The sequence below is a fragment of the Lithobates pipiens genome, unplaced genomic scaffold (genome assembly GCF_037356315.1).
Source record: "Lithobates pipiens isolate NorthernLeopardFrog02 unplaced genomic scaffold, aLitPip1_a1.2 Scaffold_3, whole genome shotgun sequence".
NCBI classification, from domain to species: Eukaryota; Metazoa; Chordata; class Amphibia; order Anura; family Ranidae; genus Lithobates; species Lithobates pipiens.
Genome location: NW_027507790.1, coordinates 241,329,077 through 241,350,071, shown reverse-complemented (window position 1 = coordinate 241,350,071; position 20,995 = coordinate 241,329,077). Strand labels below are relative to the sequence as shown.

The 20,995-nt window shown below is 41.7% G+C and overlaps 1 protein-coding gene across 1 annotated transcript in view; it reads left to right on the top strand.

Moving 5' to 3' along the window:
* The window catches only part of WDR7 (WD repeat domain 7), a 597,600-nt gene that overhangs the window by 160,704 nt on the left and 415,901 nt on the right, over positions 1-20,995 (top strand). The window contains 2 exon segments of the mRNA XM_077462962.1: positions 1,079-1,848; positions 11,172-11,260. Coding sequence (XP_077319088.1) covers positions 1,079-1,848; positions 11,172-11,260 — 859 coding nt within the window.

The following is a 20,995-nucleotide window of genomic DNA, read 5'->3' as shown; positions in this document are numbered from 1 at the left end:
AATTTAAATTGTTTAAAAACACCAATCTTGGGGTTTTGAATGCTTTTAAATGCAGAGGAGGGATATGGGGTCTTATAGACACCAGATCTCTCTATAAAGAGTACCTGTCACTGCCTATTTCTGTCACAAGGATGGTTATAGTCCTTGTGACAGCAATATAATTAATAATAATAAAAAAAAATGAACGCAAAAGTGTAAAAAAACAAAAATAAAGTGCCCCCATTCTCCCATGCTCGTGCGCAAAGGCAACGAGTAGGTCCTGCATGCACACAAACAGTGATCTTCCCACACATGTGAGGTATCACCATGGACAGTAATTCTAGCATCAAATCTCCTGTGTTACTCTAAAGTGGTAACCTATAAAAGTTTTTAAAGGGTTGCCTATGGATGGTAAATTTTAGTGTTTGGTATCTATTTACTCTGCGTAACATCATCTTTTATGTTGTACAAAAAAAATTGGGTTATGCATTGTGTTTTGTTGCAATAAAATTAACAAAAGTGTATTTTCCCCCCAAAAAATTGCTTTTGTAAAACGGCTGCTCAAATACCGTATTCTCTACGGCTTCTGCTTAAAAAATATATATAATGTTTGGGAGTTCTAAGTAATTTTCTAGAAAAACATACTGATTGGTACCTGTGAACAACAAGTGCCAGAAAGTCCTGGACTGGAGGTGGTTAAAGCAGAACTAAACCCATCGATTTAACTCTTCGCAAAATGGCTACCTTCCTGGTATGACCGGAATGCTGTCAGACTCACATTTGCTTGTATTCTCAACCTAACTGCCAGATCAATAAATGGCTGGTGTCATAACTGATCACATGTGTAGCACAATGGCAGTTGCAGGTCAAACAAAGGGGTAAGATGGCAGCTTCCTTGGCTGAAAAGGAGAGGAGGGTTTAGTTCTGCTTTAACCTTTCCTATTCTATTCAAACCAAAACAAAGTTTTGGCATTAGAGCCTCTTTTTAGGTTTAGTTTAAAAGTTTTATCTCCATGCTGTGTGTAAACTTTTACCATGATGCATAACAGTTGAGTACATTTTAAATTATATATATATATTCTTTTTTTTTTTCTAACAGGGGAATTTACCTAAATATTCACATAACTCCCTGATGGTGCAAGCAATAAAGACAAATGTAACAGACTCGGACATACACCTGCTCTTCTTTGATGTGGAAGCTCTAATTATTCAGCTCCTGACTGAAGAAGCCTCCAGGCCAAACACCGCACTTATCTCCCCAGAGAGTTTACAAAAAGCATCTGGCAGCTCTGACAAAGGGGGCTCTTTTCTGGGTGGTAAACGAGCAGCCGTGCTTTTCCAGCAGGTCAAGGAAACCATCAAAGAGAACATTAAAGAGCATCTCCTGGATGACGATGATGAAGACGAAGAAGCCATGCGACAGAAAAGAGACCAGAGCGACCCAGAGTACCGTTCTAGCAAGTCAAAGCCATTAACGCTACTTGAGTACAACCTAACCATGGACACGGCCAAGCTCTTCATGTCATGCCTTCATGCCTGGGGCTTGAATGCAGCGCTTGATGAAGTCTGCCTAGAACGCCTTGGGATGCTTAAGCCGCACTGCCCGGTGTCGTTTGGCCTACTCTCAAGAGGTGGCCACATGTCTCTGATGCTTCCTGGCTTTAACCATAGTCTCTTTAAAGCAGCTGATGAAATCATAGGAGTTGTGAGGAAAATGTCAGTTACTGAAGGACTTGGAAAAGGCAATTATGGTGTGTCACGTGCTGTCACTACACAACATCTTCTCTCACTTATATCGCTGGCCAACACACTCATGAGCATGACTAATGCAACGTTCATTGGAGACCACATGAAGAAAGCCCCTCAAAGGTACAAACGATCTTCTGATAAGGATGTCGACTTTTATATACTTGTCACTGTGCCCATAGTTGATGCCTGGTTTTGCTGTATGTTCTGTGTGCAAAAAAAAAGCTCCAAACATTGTTGCTTTCATGGGCAGAGAATCCATAGCCCTGTGTAAGCTACATGGGGCACCTTCTTTTTCTGCTCTTTGAAGAACGGAGTGTCAGGAAGACCAAGTAAAGATGAATATGTGCTGCAGGGAGAGGAAATTAAAGTAAACCTTTTTTTTTACTTAACAGGTTTATTTTAGGAAGGTTTGGAAACTAAACTTTTTTGAGATTTCCTCTTTCTTTCTGTCCAAGTAGCAACATTCCAGATAGGAAGTGGTGAAACATCTAAAATGACAGCACCCTAAAATACTCATAAAAGATAAAATTCGAAGGAGTACAATGGAAAAGTTTTCCTGGATGTACCAATATCTAAAACCAGGCGGCTGATCAAAAAAATAAAATAAAAAAATGAATGGATTTTCCCCTTCCACTCATTCCAGGTGGATGGAGGAATCCTTCCCGCTGTGTTATTGTGTTGTGGCAGAGGGACTTCTCCACTACCAGAATGCACTAAACACTAATTTCCCAACATTCCCATTCAAGAGAAGGTGATCATTAGATTGACTTCTCTCGAGCAGGAAAATCCATAGATGGATCAGAAATCGTCTGGTCCTTGCTGAACTGAGAATTTTTATACAAATTTTCCTAAGAATTTTCTTAATACTTTTAATTTAAAATTTTACCAGTGTGTACCCAGTTTTCGGCTACCCAACCTGACCTACTACGTACGCTAAGATCTAGCTTTTGGCCACCAGGAGCATTGTGTGCTTTTCACATGATTAGTTATTGCATCCCAAATATGGCTGCCCTTTCAAAATATATAAATCTGAGCTATGTAGGCAAAAAAAATAAAAAAATCTGTATCTTATTATAAATGTTAATACTGTGCATGTTTTAGTGCTTTCTCAATGCAAAAAATATTTGTTGCCCATGAATAGCCCTTCCATTCAACCCTGCCAACCCATATTCACTATGCAAACACTGTAGCCGCTTGGACATTATGTACAATGTGGTGAAGGGCATAGGCGTGCGCATAGGGTTTGCCAGATGTTCCTGGGCACTACGTAATCGCTCCATGTGGCACAGATTCCCCCTGTTTAGACCTCTGATATTTCACCAAAGCCCCCTAATGGGGCTGCAAAAAAAAAAAAAAGTAATTAAAGGAGAAGCCCAGCCAAAGCTCATTTGGCTGGGCTTCTCCTATGGATCACAGGAGTGCAATTCATTTTGCACTCCTGTCACCTGTTTTCAACAGAGAGCAGATCTGCTGACATCACAGAAATCAGTGCGTCATTCCGATAATGGGAGTCTGGATCCACCAGGTGCCTGGACTGACACCCGTCTCAGCCTCTTAGCGAGCAGCTGAGAGCCTGTGACAGCCATTCCCCGCCACTCCACAGCTCAGCGCTCCAGTGAGCGAGGAGGAGCAGAGTGAAGAGATCTCTGCTTGGGGAGCTGTTTGAACTGAGCCACCGGCGGTGTTTGATCGCTCGACTTTCGGTGTAGAGGCGCTAGGGGACAGATGCAGCATTGGACTGATACTGCATCAACCAAGGTAAGTATGATTATAGACCCCCCCCCCCCCCCCCCCATACCCATATTTAAAAAATAAATTGTAAAACATATAAAAAAAAAAAAAAAAACTACGAACACCTTGTACTGCTCTATTAACACCATCAGTGTATACAGTGGATATAAAAAGTCTACACACCCCGTTAAAATGTCAGGTTTCTGTAATGTAAAAAAATGAGACAAAGATAAATCATCTCAGAACTTTTTCCACATTTGATGTGACCTATAAACTGTTCAACTTAGTTGAACGCCAAACTGAAATCTTTTAGTTGGAGGGAATAAAAAATAAAAAAAATAAAATAATATGGTTGCATAAGTGTGCACACCGACAATACTTTGTTAAAGCACCTTTTGATTTTATTCCAGCACTCGACTACAGCACTTGAGTTGTCAATATTTGCCCACTCTTTGAAAAAAACACTCCAAATCTGCCAGATTGCGAGGGCATCTCCTGTGCACAGCCCTCTTCAGATCACCCCACAGACTTCCAATGGGATCCAAGTCTGGGCCATTCCAAAACTTTAAAATTCTTCTGGTGAATACATTTCTTTCCGACTATTGTGCAGTTTAAGAACAGAAGTCAAAAATTTCCATAGCTAGATGTGTAATGTCTTATATGCTGCAACTGTTATTACGTAGTGTAAACGTGATTGCCTACTGATCAGTGGAGAATACACTGTCTGGAATTTATCAAGGTCAATGGAGATTTTTAAACGCAAGTCAAAGTGCTTTCCCCCGACTTGTTCATTCCCCAACTTAGTTGGGGTAGGCGGAACACTTTGGTGGGTGTGGGTCAGCTATGCCTCTTGACTTTTGACCTCTGGGGACACGCATGCTGACCCTTGAGCTTTGGAGGAGGTCCCTATTCTAATCCATAGTCCTAAACTCTAGTCCCAAGCTTGTTCTTCAAGGGGAAACCCTAACCCCAACCCCCATTTTCCATTTAGTAATTAACCTGAGCGACACTGAGGGACCACAAGCTCATCAGGAACAGCCAGTATCTTCCTGATTTGGTAGGACTTCTGTTATGGAAGCCTTGAGTGCTTTCATAGCCTATTCCACCAGTAAGTCCAGCTTCCAGCAATTATCCTTGATACCTATTCTTGTTTGTCTTATAATCCATATAGTGATGAATCTTAGTGCCTTGGAGGGTTCACGTGATTATTATTATTAACGATTTATATAGCACCAACAGTTTATGCAGCGCTTTACAATGTATAGGTGAGACAACACAATTACAGTACAATACAAAAGGTACAGGAGGGCCCTGCTCATAGAGCTTACATTCTAAAGGGAGGGGTGGTGGTACAAAAGGTAATAGCTGCAGAGAATGATTTGATGGGGGCGGCTCTGGGACAGTTAGGTGGGTGTGGGATAGGCTTCCCTGAATAAATGAGTTTTCAGGGAACTCTTAAAGGTGGACAGGGTAGGGGCTGAGCGGACAGACCGGGGCAGGGAGTTCCGGAGGATGGGAGAGGCTCTGGAGAAGTCTTGAAGGCGAGCATGGGAGAAGGTAACAAGGGAGATAGAAAGCAGGAGGTCAAACACTTGCTGCTCAGGAATGGCACAGTAACTTCCCAACTTGGTAGTACTACTGTTACGGTAGTCTTGACTGCTTTCATAGACTTTTACACCATCAGATAAGTCCACAACTCCGCTGTCAGAGACCTGGCCTCCTGACTGACCTCAGTCATTTACATACAACAAACGGCTTTTTGTTGTTCATTGTATTAATTGGCCAACGTTCTGTATGTTTTCAGGTAATATAAGCTTTTTGTCTTTTCAATTGATACATGTGTAAAGGGCTCAACAAAGCTCAGGTAACATCAGATCTTTGGCAAAGCTTTTATTTATTTGTCTTCTGAAGAAAGCTATTTTTTCACTGCAATGATTCTACAAAATGACCTTGACTAAGTTGCACATCGCCCAGCTCTCATGCTTGGATCTTATTAGAAGTCTAGGCCTGCACCTCACATTTCCTACAGTATAGTCACAGATCCATCCTTTAAAGCTGAGCGGTGCTGTGTGATATCCGGATCACAACAAACATACAATGATAAGTGTACAAATAGACATGTTGACCTTCTAGGTTCCCAACCCCAGTAACAGACACTATGAATAAAAGAACTAAAGCAATAAACATTTGCTGCAATTCATGCAATCTCGCATTGCCCTAGCAGTGATTTAAACTACCTACAAACATTAGATGGAAGCCAGCTGCATGAATGAGCACTTTTTTTGGGATGGTATACAAATTCTAGGTTCCCGTATTGGGTACACGTTCCATTGTGGCACCTTTTAGGCAACACAGGTATTGATAATGTGAAAATTGCAGTAACCAATAGCAAAAAAAAACAAATCTTAGTCAGGCTGCAAAAAGTGCATTCCAATATTAAACGTTACGTGTTATTGCTCCTTGTAGATCCAGGTCAGAAGTTAATTTACGTGTTGTGTGATCCTTGTATGTTTAAAGCGACATTAAACTGTGATAAAAAAATAAAAATAAAAAATCTACTCAGATATTTTATTTAAATTGTAAACCCCGAAAGCAACTGTCTACTTGTTGAGAAGAGGTCTCCAATTACATTCTGTAGTGTCTCAAGACAGGAAGTGAAGAGAAATCTCCCCTGTGGGACACGGGGATTTGTTTCAAATTGCCCTACTGTATCCAAAACTGCCTACGTTGGCCAGAGAACACAGAACAAGACCTCCATCCCCATGAGTAAGCTCCGGTTTTGCAAATCTCACAAACCCATATTTTATTTACGATAGAAAACATATCAAATATTTAAACTGAGAAAATGTACCATTTTTAGAGAAAAAGGTAATTTTGTTATTGATGGCAGCAACGCGTCTCAAAGTTGGGACAGGGCAACAAAAAGCTGGCAGGCTACAACCCCAATTCCAAGAAAGCTGGGACAGGGCCATGTTTAGCATGGTGTAGCATCCGCTCTTCTTCTTCTAACACCACTCTGTAAACCTCTGGGAACGGAGGAGACCAGTTGCTGGAGTTTTGGCAGAGGAATGTTGTCCCATTCTTGCCTTGCGTGTGGTGCTCTGGATTCATCTTTCAACATTCATGGTGCATTTCCAGATGTGCAAACTGCCTGTTCCATATGCACTAATGCATCCCCATACCATCAGAGATGCAGGCTTTTCAAATGAGCGCTGTGATCACATTGGAAGGTCCCTCTTCTCTTGAGTCTGGAGGACGTGGTGCCCATGGCTGGCAAAAAGATTGTCACATTTTGATTCGTCTGACCACAGAACAACTTTCCGCTTTGCAACAGAACATTTTAAATGAGCTTTGGCCCAGAGAAGATGGCGGCATTTCTAGATACATAGTTACATAGTAGGTGAGGTTGAAAAAAGACACAAGTCCATCATGTCCAACCTATGTGTGTGATTATATGTCAGTATTACATTGTATATCCCTGTATGTTGTGGTTGTTCAGGTGCTTATGTAATAGTTTCTTGAAACTATCAATGCTCCCCGCTGAGACCACCGCCTGTGGAAGGGAATTCCACATCCTTGCTGCTCTTACAGTAAAGAACCCTCTACATAGTTTAAAGGGGTTGTAAAGGTTCGTTTTTTTGTTTTCTAAATAGGTTCCTTTTAAGCTAGTGCATTGTTGGTTCACTTACCTTTTCCTTCAATTTCCCTTGTAAATGTTTTTTTTCTTTGTTTTCTTTGTCTGAATTTCTCACTTCCTGTTCCTCCTCAGTAAGCTGTTCTGGCTGACTAAACACCGCTCGGATGATGGTGTGAAGTTTATTGAGGAGAAACAGGAAGTGAGAAATTCAAACAAAGGAAAAAAACATTTACAAGGGAAATCGAAGGAAAAGGTAAGTGAACCAACAATGCACTAACTTAAAGGAACCTATTTAGAAAATAAAAAACGAAGCTTTACAACCCCTTTAAGGTTAAACCTCTTTCCTTCTAATTTTAATGAGTGACCACGAGTCTTGTTAAACTCCCTTCTGCGAAAAGGTTTTATCCCTATTGTGGGGTCACCAGTACGGTATTTGTATATTGAAATCATATCCCCTCTCAAGCGTCTCTTCTCCAGAGAGAATAAGTTCAGTGCTCCCAACTTTTCCTCCTAACTAATATCCTCCAGACCCTTTATTAGCTTTGTTGCCCTTCTTTGTACTTCACTCCATTTCCAGTACATCCTTCCTGAGGACTGGTGCCCAGAACTGGACAGCATTTTCCAGGTGCGGCCGGACCAGATCATGTTCAGATATGGCTTTTTCTTTGCATGATAGAGCTTTAACTTGCATTTTTGGATGGCAAACTTTGTACCCAGACAGTGATTTTTGGGAGTTCTCCTGAGCCCGTGCTGTGATCTCCATCACAGAATCATGACAGTTTTTATTTATATTGAGTTTTGGCCTTGTTTTTTGCACACAGAGATTTTCCAGATTCTCAATCTTTTGATGATTTTATATACTGTAGATGATGGTATATTTAAAGAGGAAGTAATCCCTGATGAGTTTACTTCCTCTTTCATTCCCTGCAAAGGTAAAGCATAATGGACTACTATGCATCGCATAGTAGTCCATTATGTGTCACTTACCTGACACAGGAGCCAGCGAAGTCGCCGCTGTCCCCTGTAGTCCGCCGCATCCATCTTCTTGGTGGGGTCTCGCAGCTCCGCCGCTGTCATTCTGCGAAGCCGCGATGACGTCACTCCCGCGTATGTGCACGGGAGCCGACACGCGCGGCAGCTCTGTCGTTGAGAATGCCGCGCTCAGTGCCTGTTTTCGGGCAAATATCTCCTAAACCATATAGGTTTAGGAGATATTTCTTGGACCTACAGGTAAGCCTTAATCTAGGCTTACCTGTAGGTCAAAGTGGTTTGTAAGGGTTTACAACCACTTTAAAGTCTTCGCAATTTTATGTTGAGTAACGTTATTCTAAAATTATTGGACAATTTTTAGATGCAGCTTTTCATTGATTGGTAAACGTCTGCCTATCTTTACTTCTAAGACACTCTGATTCTCGAAAATGTTCTCTTTATACCCAATCATGTTACTGACCTGTTGCCAAGTAAAGTGGTTGTAAGCTTCAGTCATGAAATCTGAACTAAGTACATATATCTGTAGTGTTTACTTGTCTATCTCCAAAGCTCTAAATGTGTTTTTTCTCTGGTGCTTCCTTCCTCTGTTTATCAGCATGAGTCACTTCTGACATGTTTTCCTGAGATAAATTTGTGACAGGGAGGGAGCTCAGCACACAGCTTGTCTATTCAGAACACAATTCTGTATCCTTTTTTTTATACCTGTGCAGTGTTTGGAGGGGGCTAGGTCCCTTTCCTCCAATCAGCTCTCACACACTAACTGCAGCTCTCCACCCCCTCCTCTGTGCTCCTGACAAATGAAGAAGGATTTTAACAGGATTTTGCTCTTTTGAAGAGGTTCCGGGGAGAAAAAACTTGAGATAAACAAGTAAAATGTATGTAGGAGAATTTATTTAATCTCTGTGTATCACCTGAGTCCGGTCACTTATCTGGATATAATGAGAGTGTTTACAACCACTTGAACCAAATTATTTGCAAAATGTTCTTCCAGCTCTTCCTTGTTAGTACCATTTTGACAGCTTTTTGCTGCCCTGTGCCAACTTTTGTTAGACATGTTGCTGCCATCAATCTCAAAATGACCTTATTTTTTTTTTTTTTAAATGGTACATTTTCTCAGTTTAACCACTTCAGCTCTGGTAATGTTTTGCGATACAGCACTGCGTTACTTTAACTGAAAATTACGTGGTCAAGCGACACTGTACCCAAATAAAATTGATGTACCTTTTTCCTACAAAGCTTTCTTTTGCTGGTATTTGATCACCACTGCGTTTTTTAATTTTTTGCACTATAAACAAAAAAAGACTGAAAAGTTTGAAAAAAAAAAACATTTTTTACTGTCTGCTATAAAACATATCCAATAAATTAAAAAAAATAATGTAATTTCTTCATCAATTTAGGCCAATATGTTTTCTACTACATATTTTTTGAAAAAAATAATCCAAATAAGCGTATATTGATTGATTTTGCACAACATTTTTTAGCGTCCATAAACTGTGGGATAGATTTATGGAATCTTTATTTTTTTTACTAGCAATGGCGGTGACCAGCAACTTATAGTGGGACTGTGATATTGTGGCGGACAAATCAGATACTAACACTTTTGACACTTTTTTTTTTTTTGGGGGGATCAGTGACACTAAAACAGTGATCAGTGCTAAAAAAATATGCACCCTTACTATACTAATGACACGGGCTGGAAAAGGGGTTAGCCTCAGAGGTGATCAAAGGGTTAAATGTGTGCCTAGCCAGTGTTTGTGTACTGTGGGGGAAGTGCTTGGATCCATGTCCCTGCTTTGTAGAAACACAGGATCCATTCCTTCCCTAGTGACAGAATGGCAATCTGCCTTGTTTACATAGGCAGACTACCATTCTGCCTTTATAACTGACTTGATGTGCGCTAGCTCCTACTGTGCATAATCACAGTGAAAGCTACTCAGAAGTGCGGGATGATATATATATATATATATATGTGTGTGTGTGTGTGTGTGTGTATGTGATCCTGCGCATAGAGCGGTCGTGAAGTGGTTAACCACTTGCCGACCAGCCGCCGTCATTCTCCTGCGGCAGGTCGACACGATCCCGTGAGCCATCGTAGCTATACGTTGGCTCCTTTAAGTGGGACAGCAGGCATGTGCGCCCACTGCGCTGGGGGGGGGGTGCCAATGCTTGTGATCGACGATCGCGGGCACAAGAGGTAGAACAGGGAGCCCTGTTCTGTGAGGAGAGACAGATCGTGAGTTCCTAATAGCTAGGAATCACGATCTGTCATTTCCTCTAGTCAGTCCCCTCCCCCTACAGTTAGAAACAAACACAGGGGACATGGTTAACCCCTTGATCGCCCCCTAGTATTAACCCCTTCCCTGCCAGTGAAATTTTTACAGTAATCAGTGCATTTTTATAGCACCGATCGCTGTCTAAATGACAATGGTCCCAAAAATGTGTCAAAAGTGTCCGATGTGTCCGCTATAATGATGCAGTCCCGATAAAAATCGCAGATCGCCGCCATTACTAGTAAAAAAACAAATAATAATAAAAATGCTATAACTTTTGTGCAAACCATTCAATATACGCTTATTGCGATTTTTTTTTTTTTTAACCAAATACGTAGAAGACTGCATATCGGCCTAAACTGAGAAAAAAATCTGATCAAATACCACCAAAAGAAAGCTCTATTTATGGAGAAAAAAGGACGTAAATTTAGTTTGGGTACAACGATACACGACTGTGCAATTGTCAGTTAAAGCGACGCAGTGCCAAATCGCAAAATAGATGGTCCAGTCATTCAGCACCCATATCTTCCGGGGCTGAAGTGGTCAAACATTTGATATGTTCTCTATTTTATATTGTGAAGAAAATTTGGGTTTATGAGATTTACAGATCATTGCGTTCTGTTTTTATGTACATCTTACACAGCGTCCCAGCGTTTTGGAATTAGGGTTGTAATTTGGTGGGCCATGGCTTTGTTGGGGATCGTGTGGGGGCGGCTGGGATCACAGCTTAAGATACTAGTATTTGTGTACTTGGGTATGTTCTTGCACTGTTCTGTGTCTTAACATTTTGTCAGTGACTTCTGTGTTTGTCTCAGGCCTCCGAGATCCGGCTCTCCAGAATCCACAAAGGGAAAGCCTTCCCCTCAGAGCCCCAGCAACGTAATGCAAGGACAGATAAAACAAGGTAAGAGCAATGTTCTCACAATGAGGATATCATAGGTAAAGAAAATCAGTGCTCTAAGTAATAGCACCAATAGTTGTGATTTAAACAAAACTAAAAAACACTTTTAGGTTCCATGCACACTGGATAAAGGGGCGTTATCCTATGTGTCCATGCACACGCGAACGTTTTTTGGATGTTTATCAGCAGTGCAGTTTATGGGCTGTTTTCTCAATGCCATAAAATTGCGTTCAGGAGTTGTTTTTCTGAACACAAAAAAAAAACGCCAAACACTGGTAAATGTCGATAAACGCTCAGAAACACATGGCTCACCGGTGTTTATTTTTAACGGTTTTGATCCATTTGAAAAAAAACATAAAATAAAAAAAATAAATAAAAAAAACGCTAATAAACGCTATTTCAAAAACGTTAAAAGACTCACTGCAAAGCTAATTGCCATTTTTATAACATTATTTTTAACGTCCAGTGTGCATGGAGCCTTAGAAGATTTCTGTTCCATTCATAACATTTCATACAACCTGCTAAGTGACATATCTGTTTCTGGAATAGGTGTAGTAGATCCTGAAGGACTACATAACATCAGAGAACAAAAAAGGCCCTATTGCCACCTGTGCGTATGCGCCAATGTGGGGTGTTAGTGTATTTTTTATTTATTTTTTGTATTCTAATTTTATCCTCCTGTTACATTTTACAATCTGCCATATAGAAACAAACTTATGTAGCATAGGTGCATAATAATAGAGCAATCCCTAGCCTTATGTAGGCCATACTTGGGTCGAACTTCTAACAAATTTTCTTTCGAAAATCAGAAATTTTGTAATCAGATGATGCCACCATTGATTTTGAAAATTCGACCAACCAAGCCTTCAATGTCGCCTTATGTTGCTACAAAAATATATTTTGGCGGCCGAGAATCTTCTCATCTTTCCGGGAATTTTCATTACTTGCTCTCATGCACATTTCTTTTTCGATTATATTTCTCACACGATCATTGATTCGAAAATTGTTTGTTTTTAACCACTTCATTACCTGCCCATAGTCATATGATGTCTGCAGGAGGGATCTCCCATCCTGGATGGGCGTCATATGACGTCCTCGGCTTCCTGGCCATCTAGAGGGCGCGCTCGCGTCCCCTGCGTTGCTCAGGACTCGGTGCACGGGCCTCAGTGTCCGCCGGGCACTCGCGATTGCCCGTGAACATAGCAGGACCGTCAGGTGAAAGGAGACCGATGGTGTGTTCTCAGTACAAAGGAACACCGATCGACGCAGTGCTGTTTAGCATAAAAGGGCTTGTTTTTTTTTGCGGACACTGCTGCACAGTGGAGTGGCCATGAACCTGTCATCTGCCTGCTCAGTGAGAATCATTTACTCCCTTTTAACTTGTTAAGCACTTCAGCCCCGGAAGGATTTACCCCCTTCCTGACCAAGCCCTTTTTTGCGATACAGCACTGCGTCGATTTAACTGACATTTGCGCGGCTGTGCAACATTGTACCCAAACAAAATTGACGTCCTTTTTTCCCCACAAATAGAGCTTTCTTTTGGTGGTATTTAATCACCTCTGCAATTTTTTTATTTTTTGCGCTATAAAAAAATATTGTAAACAATTTTTTTCCTCAGTTTAGGCCGATACGTATTCTTCTATGTATTTTTGTTATTAAAAAAAATAGCAATAAGTGTATATATTGATTGGTTTGCGCAAAAGTTATAGCGTCTACAAAATAGGCGATAGATTTATGGCATTTTTATTCATTTTTTTTTTTTTTTATTGGTAATGACGGTGATCTGTGATTTTTATCATGACTGCGACATTGCGGTGGACAGAACAGACACTTTTGACACTATTTTGGGACCATTGGCATTTATATAGCGACAGTGCTATAAAAATGCACTGATTTCTGTGTAATTGTCACTGGCAGGGAAGGGGTTAAACACTAGGGGGTGATCAAGGGGTTAACTGTGTTCCCTCTGCGTGTTCTAACTGTAGAGGGGATGGGCTCACTAGAACATGACAGAGATTACTGCTCCTGATCACAGAGAGCAGTAGATCCCTGTCATGTTGCTAGACAGAACAGGGAAATGCCTTGTTTACATAGGCATCTCCCCATGCTACCTCTCTGTTCCACGATCGAGGGCTACTGGCGGACATCGAGCCCGAGGGAATACTCCTGCAGCCCATGCTAGCCGCGGACGATGCAGCAACATACGGGTACGTTGTTTTACGCACCTGTCTGACTTTGACATATATCTACATCTATCTACATCTTTCCAGAAATCTTGTGAGTCGATTACATCCAGTGATTTCTGTCTGTTATCGCAAGCAGAGTTCAGAGTAAAAAAAATAAAAAAAAAATAAATGAAAAGTCAGCAGCTACAAATTCTGCAGCTGACAACTTTAAAAAATCGGATGCTTACCCGTCCCAGGGTCCAGCGATGCGGGAGAAAAAAACCCCCGTTCATCTCCCCCTTCTCTCTGCGGCACCGGCATTGTCACTGTGAGCGCGAGCCGCGCTGTGACTGGCCTGCAGAAAGAAGGGGAAAAAAAGCGAGGATTTTACACTGGCATTGGCACTGACAGTGAACTTACACTTTAACCCCTTTCATGCCATCATGACACATATAAACGGACTCACGGAAGTGGGCTTTTTTCAGTGGGGTTGCATATATTGTATGTGTATCTTCCTTTGTGCTGGGAGCGTTCCGTGCCATGTCGCACAGCTCACTCCCAGCACACAGACCGGGGTCTTGCCAAGAGCCCGATTCCGGGTCACCTGATCGCTGTAGTAGCCTCTGATTGGCTACCACAGTGATCAGTCACTGTGACGCCCGCCCTGTTTTTTATTTTTATTTTTTTATTTCTGTGAATGGAGAGGAAAGATACAATGTATTTTTCTCTTTCCTTGTAGAAAGGAAAAAAAAGTGTACTTTTTTTTAGATCAAATAAAAAATAAGAAATAAAAAATACCTTAGATCAAGGTCAGTGCCAGGCTTAGTGATTAGGTCAGGGTCAAAAGTCAAGGTCAGTATTTTTTGGGCAGAATTTTTTTCAATTTATGTCAGTGTGCTTTTAGGTAGGATAAAAAAAAGCAAAATGTGCATCATTTGTTTCTGGGCTGTACTACGAGTACAAAAAAAACAAAAAACTAACATACACATATGTGGTATCGCTGCGAACATCAGGAGCAGGAGAATTTATTTTGGTTTGTTGGTGGTAGGTTATGATAGTAACAAGAAATTTACAGCTAAATTTAAAAAAGATTTTTTGTTTTACTATTTTGGACCAGTTTTACTTTGATAAAAAAAATAAAAAATCAAGAGATATCCATAACTATTTACTACCAAATGAAAGCCCGCTTTGTCCTGAAAAAAAAAACAAGGTATAATCCACCTGGATGCACAAAGTAGCTGTGGTGAGATGTACGGTTTTTCTAACGCATGTCAAAATTGCAAAATGGTGCTTAGGCATTTAGGTTTGTTTTACCCTTAGGAGTGAATGGGCTAAAGAAAAAAAGCCTGAAAAAAAAAAAAAGTAAAAATAAGTAGTAAGCTGCAGTATATAAAATTCTTGTTTTTGTGTTTAACCACTTGCCGACCACTGCACGCCAATGTACGTTGGCAAAATGACAGCGGTGGGCAAATTGGCATACCTGTACGTCCCCTTTAAGAGGTGGGGATAGCAGGCGCCGCTTAGCCGCCGCTTACAGCATGACTGTGCCCGCGGGACCGGCGAACTCTGTCCACCGGTCTCCCGGCAATTGTGTCACGGAGCCGCAAAACGAGGAAGGGCCCATGTAAGCAAGCCTTTTCCCTGTTTTGCCTTGTGTCATGACAGAGATCACTGCTCCCTGTCATCGGGAGCAGTTATCGCTGTCATGTGACTGGAAGCCCACCCCCCCACAGTTAGAATCACTCCCTAGGACACACTTAACCCTTGATCGTCTCCTAGTGGGTAACTCCTTCCCTGCCAGTGTTATTTACACAGTAATCGGTGCATTTTTATAGCACTGATCACTGTATAAATGACAATGGTCACAAAATAGTGTCAAAAGTTTCTGATGTGTCCGCCATAATGTCGCAGTCATCAAAAAAATCACAGATCACTGCCATTACTAATAAATAAAATAAATAAATAAATAACATAAAACTGTTCCCTATTTTGTAGACGCTATAACTTTTGTGCAAGCCAATCAATATACGCTTATTGCGTTTTTTTTTTTTTTTTTTAACAAAAATATGTAGAAGAATACATATCGTCCTAAACTAAGGGGGAAAAAATGTTTTTTTTTTATATATTTTTGGGTGATATTTATTATAGCAAAAAGTAAAACATATTGATTTTTTTTTTTTAGTTTTTTTCAAAATTGTCGCTCTTTTTTTGGTTATAGCGCAAAAAATAAAAACCGCAGAGGTGATCAAATACCACCAAAGGAAAGCTCTATTTGTGGGGGAAAAATAAGTGGTAAATTTTGTTTGGTAGCCACGTCGCACGACCGCGCAATTGTCAGTTAAAGCAACGCAGTGCCGAATCGCAAAAAGTGCTCTGGTCAGGAAAGGGGGAAAAAATCTTCCGGAGCTGAAGTGGTTAATCTGCCTGTTTAACATCCTTTATAGTCAGCAGAAACATACAATGCATTGTTGATGTAGACTCATAGACTTACATTATCAGAGAAAATCGAGTACTGTCCGTGATAATTTTTTTATTTGCACTAACATACAATTTTTCAGGACAAGCTTTGAGGGTATGTCCCCTTCTTCAAGGTCCCAGCGGTACCTCTTGGACCTTGAAGAATGGGACATACCCTCAAAGCTTGTCCTGAAAAATTGTATGTTAGTGCAAATAAAAAAAAAGTATCACGGACAGTACTCGATTTTCTCTGTCACAATTGCACTAATACGGCTACAATCACATCAAGTATTTTCAGAAAGGGAACGGTAAAGCAAAAACTATAGAGCACTACAAAGCAGGAAGCAGAGCCGTGTATGCAATGACCAGAGACACCTGCCCCCTTCTATATGGATAATTACAATATATAAACGGGCAAAGGGTTTTTAAGCAGTAACCCTTATTGATGATATATACATCATGATTGTATACATCAACACTTCAAAGGGACTTTCCCGTTCCCAAGTCACACTACATGCTTCTTCAGAGGGTGAAGATGCCACTGGCAGTTTGGCTGAACGTATTGAACTCGGCTTCGGCACCCAACCAGCTTTATTTCACATATCATCATCTGCTCCAGCTCTGCATGTTCCCTTTTACACTTGATGCTTTGAAGTGGTTGACATTTAACCGTGTCATCAGCATTTTAAAAGGGATGTTCTACATGGAGATAATAAAAGATTGATTATGATTGTACCTGTAGTCTCTTGGGTGTAGAGTAAAATGTTAGAGTGAAGGACTGGCGATCCCGAGTCTAGTTTTCTTGAGTAAGTCATATTTTTGCCAACTCCTTTCTATTTTGACACATCATATTGACCCGCGTTGGAAGCCCTTATTAAATTTTCAGGTGTATCCATGCTTTGGTGTGAAGCGATGAAATACATCACATGAAGACCTTGGCAGTTTAATCACATGCATACCTTTTGTGCCTGACATAGCTAGGAGGCTTGCTGTCATGAGCACCCCTCATTAGATCGTCCAGGGGAAATATGTTTATATGATGCCATACATAAATTGCAATCATTGACAATACTGGGACACTTTGCCACCTGCTAGAAGCATCCTTGAGGTTCTTTATAGTACTGGACAGTATATTATTACTCCAGTGCCGAGATAGCTCAGGAACTATATCACCAGAATGACCATTTCTGTCCATATGTCACAGGCAATGAAGAGAGAAGGGATAGTATTGTGATCGCCCCCATGGGTTCTGCATTTATGGACCCGATTACGCGATTGTGTTGCAGCAACGCGCGCTACATGTGTTGGTGCGATGTGTTGCCATTCGTTCTGATTTGCTCCCTAATGCAGTTTGCGTTGCAAAGCACTCCCAGAAACAGTCGTTTTTTTGTGTGCTGGCAGACAGTTTTTTTTTTAATAGGCTGCCCTACCACAACACACATTGGTGCACAGAACAACGCTAGTACCTTAAAGTGGTTATAAAGCCTTAAAGGGGTTGAAAACCTACATGTTTTTTCACCTTAATGCATCCTAGGTGAAAAAACTTCGGTCAGTGACTGGCCCCCCAACCCCCTCTGATAGGCTGCACTTTATCCACTTGCTGTCCATGCATGGTAGTTTTACCGCTACAGTGTGGGCCGGCTGTGCAGAAGTATGTATGACAGGAGAGAGAAGAAAAAGCGCCTCTTAGTGCAGACAGTTTACAGTTTTATTAGGTGGAATAAAATACAAGGGGCAACTTTCATGCTGTGAAGCATGACAAGCTCACCAGGAAGGGGAGTCCGGGATGTCATCGCTGGATGTCCACGATGTGGACCGACAAGGTCCGCTGCTGCGTGGAAGAGGCCAAGCGGCAGTCCTCAAGTGGAAAGCCAAGCAGAGGGTATGAAGCTGGAATGCAGCATGGACCACGGCGCCAGCAGATGACGTAGCATAGGGGGGAGGTCACAGCGCGTTTCCGAGTCTGCACGATGCTGGTCCTGGGCATGCACGCTCCTTCGTCAGGCAGTCTGTAAGATGAAAGAACGCTGGATAAAAAACGCTGAGATAGCTTTTTGTAGTAGCGTTTTATTAGAGTTTAGGAGCTTTTCGCTTTTTTTGCAGGTTCCTTTCGAAAAAAAGGGAGGAAAAAAGTTCAAAAAACGCTTTTAGTAGCGTTTCTGCTGGAAAAACACTCCAGGAAACTCTACTCATTTTATTTATTTATTTTTTCTTCTAGATGCTGAAGCTCAAAAAAAACTAATAGCCTAAAGTAGTATGAATCAACACGCAAGATAAAATGCTTTAGCCTCTAGGAGCAGAAAAAAATGCTATCAGATTCTTGGAGTTTAAAAACATACCAATGTGCATGGAGCCTTATAGTGGAGGGTCATTGGGCCTTCTCGCAGGATCTTGGCAAAGCTGTCGATCCCTATACAAGATTGAGCAAAATCCTGTACAGCACTTAAGCATTTATTAATGAGATCTGGAATATTCAATTTTCCCAGGATTTTCTGAGGTCATCTGCTGGAAGCAGAAAATAGTTGTAAGTTTCAATGGTGTAGGTTTTACATGGCTGGAGGGGGGGGGGAGGGGGGTGTCAAGATAAGTAGACCTTGCATTTTGATGCAAAATCTGTTTTAAAATCGAAGCAACAGGCAAATATTTCAACCACGCCATTTAATCCAATTGTATGGTAATGAAATCATTAAAGCTTATCTAAACCCAATACCAAAAGTTGACTATTTCGCAGCTTACCATGGATCTAGTGGTGGTTAAAGTTTAGTTTAACTTTTTTCGGCTTTTTTCTAACTTTTATTTTTACCTGGTAATCCAACTAATAACACACTTTCTGTCTTGGGGTAGCTTTTCTAGCTATGAAGGAGCGATGTAGACACCCTTGGACAGCAACTCTGTCTGGAGAGGGTTTTGTAAAGTTGGCCATAGATTATTGGCACAAAAAAAACAGACTCCTCCATCCACACAAATGAGATGGGTGGAGTAATCCCCCACCCCACTGAACAGGGCGAATTCCAATTCCTTTATGTATGGCCAGTAGTTTTAGGTGGACTACATATTGCTAAGGCCAACCATACACGGTTCGAATCTCAGCCAGTTCAGCAGGAACCAGGCGAGATTCCAACCATTAATGATGAATGTATCAAGTTGATTGATCAACTTGGGTACAACCAGCCTTGTGATTATCTTTAGCGGCTGCTGTAGCCTCTAGCACAATTAACTGGGAGAAGACCATTGCTTGGTAGGGGGGGTTCCCCTGTTAGCACTGTCTGTGTTGATGGGGGAATCGAGCAAATTTCTTTCCTGAAACTTGTGGTTGTAGGAAAGAAATTTGCACCGTCTATGGCCAGTCTAACAAAATAAAGATGATCTCCAGCTAATACTTTTTAATTAATTACAGAAACTGTTTTCTTTTTAGAATAAAGGTTTTTGATGAATAAAAGCTGACCCCTGTCAGTGTTAAATGGTTTGTCTCAACTTTCTAGCTGCCACTTTTGCTGGACAGCTGGATAAAGCAGTTGTAAACCCCCCAAAACAAACAAAAAAACAACCTGTAAGACAAAGGAGTAATAAGCTAGTATGCAGCACATACTAGCTCATTATGAAATACTTACCTTAGAACAAAGCTCTCTCAGCGGCACCTGCACACCGATGGGACAGCTGACACTTTCCCTGGAGTTTCTTCTGGGTTCGTGGGCTCCGGCTCTGTGATTGAAAGGAGCCGCAAAGGAAGTCACTCCTGTGCATGCGCATGGGAGCTGCTGGTTGTAGCACAGGGTCCTGAAGAAAAGGCATCGGCAGCCATTTCTAAAGGAGCTCATGCGCCGATGGCGTCGGCGTATATGGTAAATATCTCCTAAACAGTTCTGGTTTAGGAGATATTTACAGTACCTACAGGTAAGCCTTATTATAGGCCTACCTGTAGATACAATTAAAAAGGAAGACTTTACTTCCTCTTTAAAGGAAATTGAAAAACGGCAGACTTTACAGACCGGATGACTAGTTGAAAATACATTTTAAAAAACGAAAAAAAACTAATGCAGCTGCCATGTTTAAGGATTGGTAGACTCTGATATAATACATTTTGCTTTTGGATTTAAAGCGGAGGTCCACCCTAAAGTGGACCTTCCGCTCATCGGAACCCCCCCCCCCCCTCCGGCGCCACAATTGGCACCTTTCAGGGGGGAGGGGGGTGCAGATACCTGTACAGTACAGGTATCTGCACCCACTTCCCGGGATAGCTCTCTGCGGAAAGGGGCGTAGATTACGCCCCTTTCCGCAAGTGCCCGTCCCTTTTCGCAAGTGCCCCGCTGCCTGCTGGGAAACGCACAGATCCCAGAGGCAGCGGGGACCGTCCTTATTGCACAGCGCGACTCGCGCATGCGCAGTAGGGAACCGGGAAATGAAGCCGAAAGGCTCCATTTCCTGATTCCCATACCCAAGATGGCGGCGGCAGCACTCGAGACGATCTAGAGATCGGCTTCGGGTGGCGACATCGCGGGCGCGCTGGACAGGTAAGTGTCACTATTTTAAAAGTCAGCAGCTGCAGTATTTGTAGCTGCTGGCTTTTAAAAAAAACAAAAAAAAAATGCGGAGTCCCGGTGGACTCCCGCTTTAAAATGATTGTAAAGCTTTGTTTTTTTTTTTCTTTCTTTTTTTTAAATAACAAACATGTCAGACTTTCCTCCACTGTGCAGCTCGTTTTGCACAGAGTGGCCCGATCCTTGTCTTCTGGGGTCCCTCGGCAGCTCTCGTGGCTCCTTCCCACATCAGATAACCCCCTGAGAGAAGCGCTCTCCCAGGGGGGGGTTACCTTTCGGGTACGCTCGCGAATCCAGAATTTGCATCTATAGACACCAATGTTGGACTCGGCCCTGCCCTCTGGCGCCCGCATCATTTGATTGACAGCAGCTGGAGCCAATGGCTGCGCTGCTATCAATCTATCCAATCAAGAGCCGGGGACCCCGTGAATAGAGGGAAAGCACGTCTCCGGCTAGGGGACCGGAAAGTGCCAGAAGTTTTTCACTTTAATGCATTAAGGTGAAAAAAAACAAAGGTTTACAACCCCTTTAAAATGTTATATTTGTACCTTTTTTTTTTTAAGGTATTTAAAAAAAAA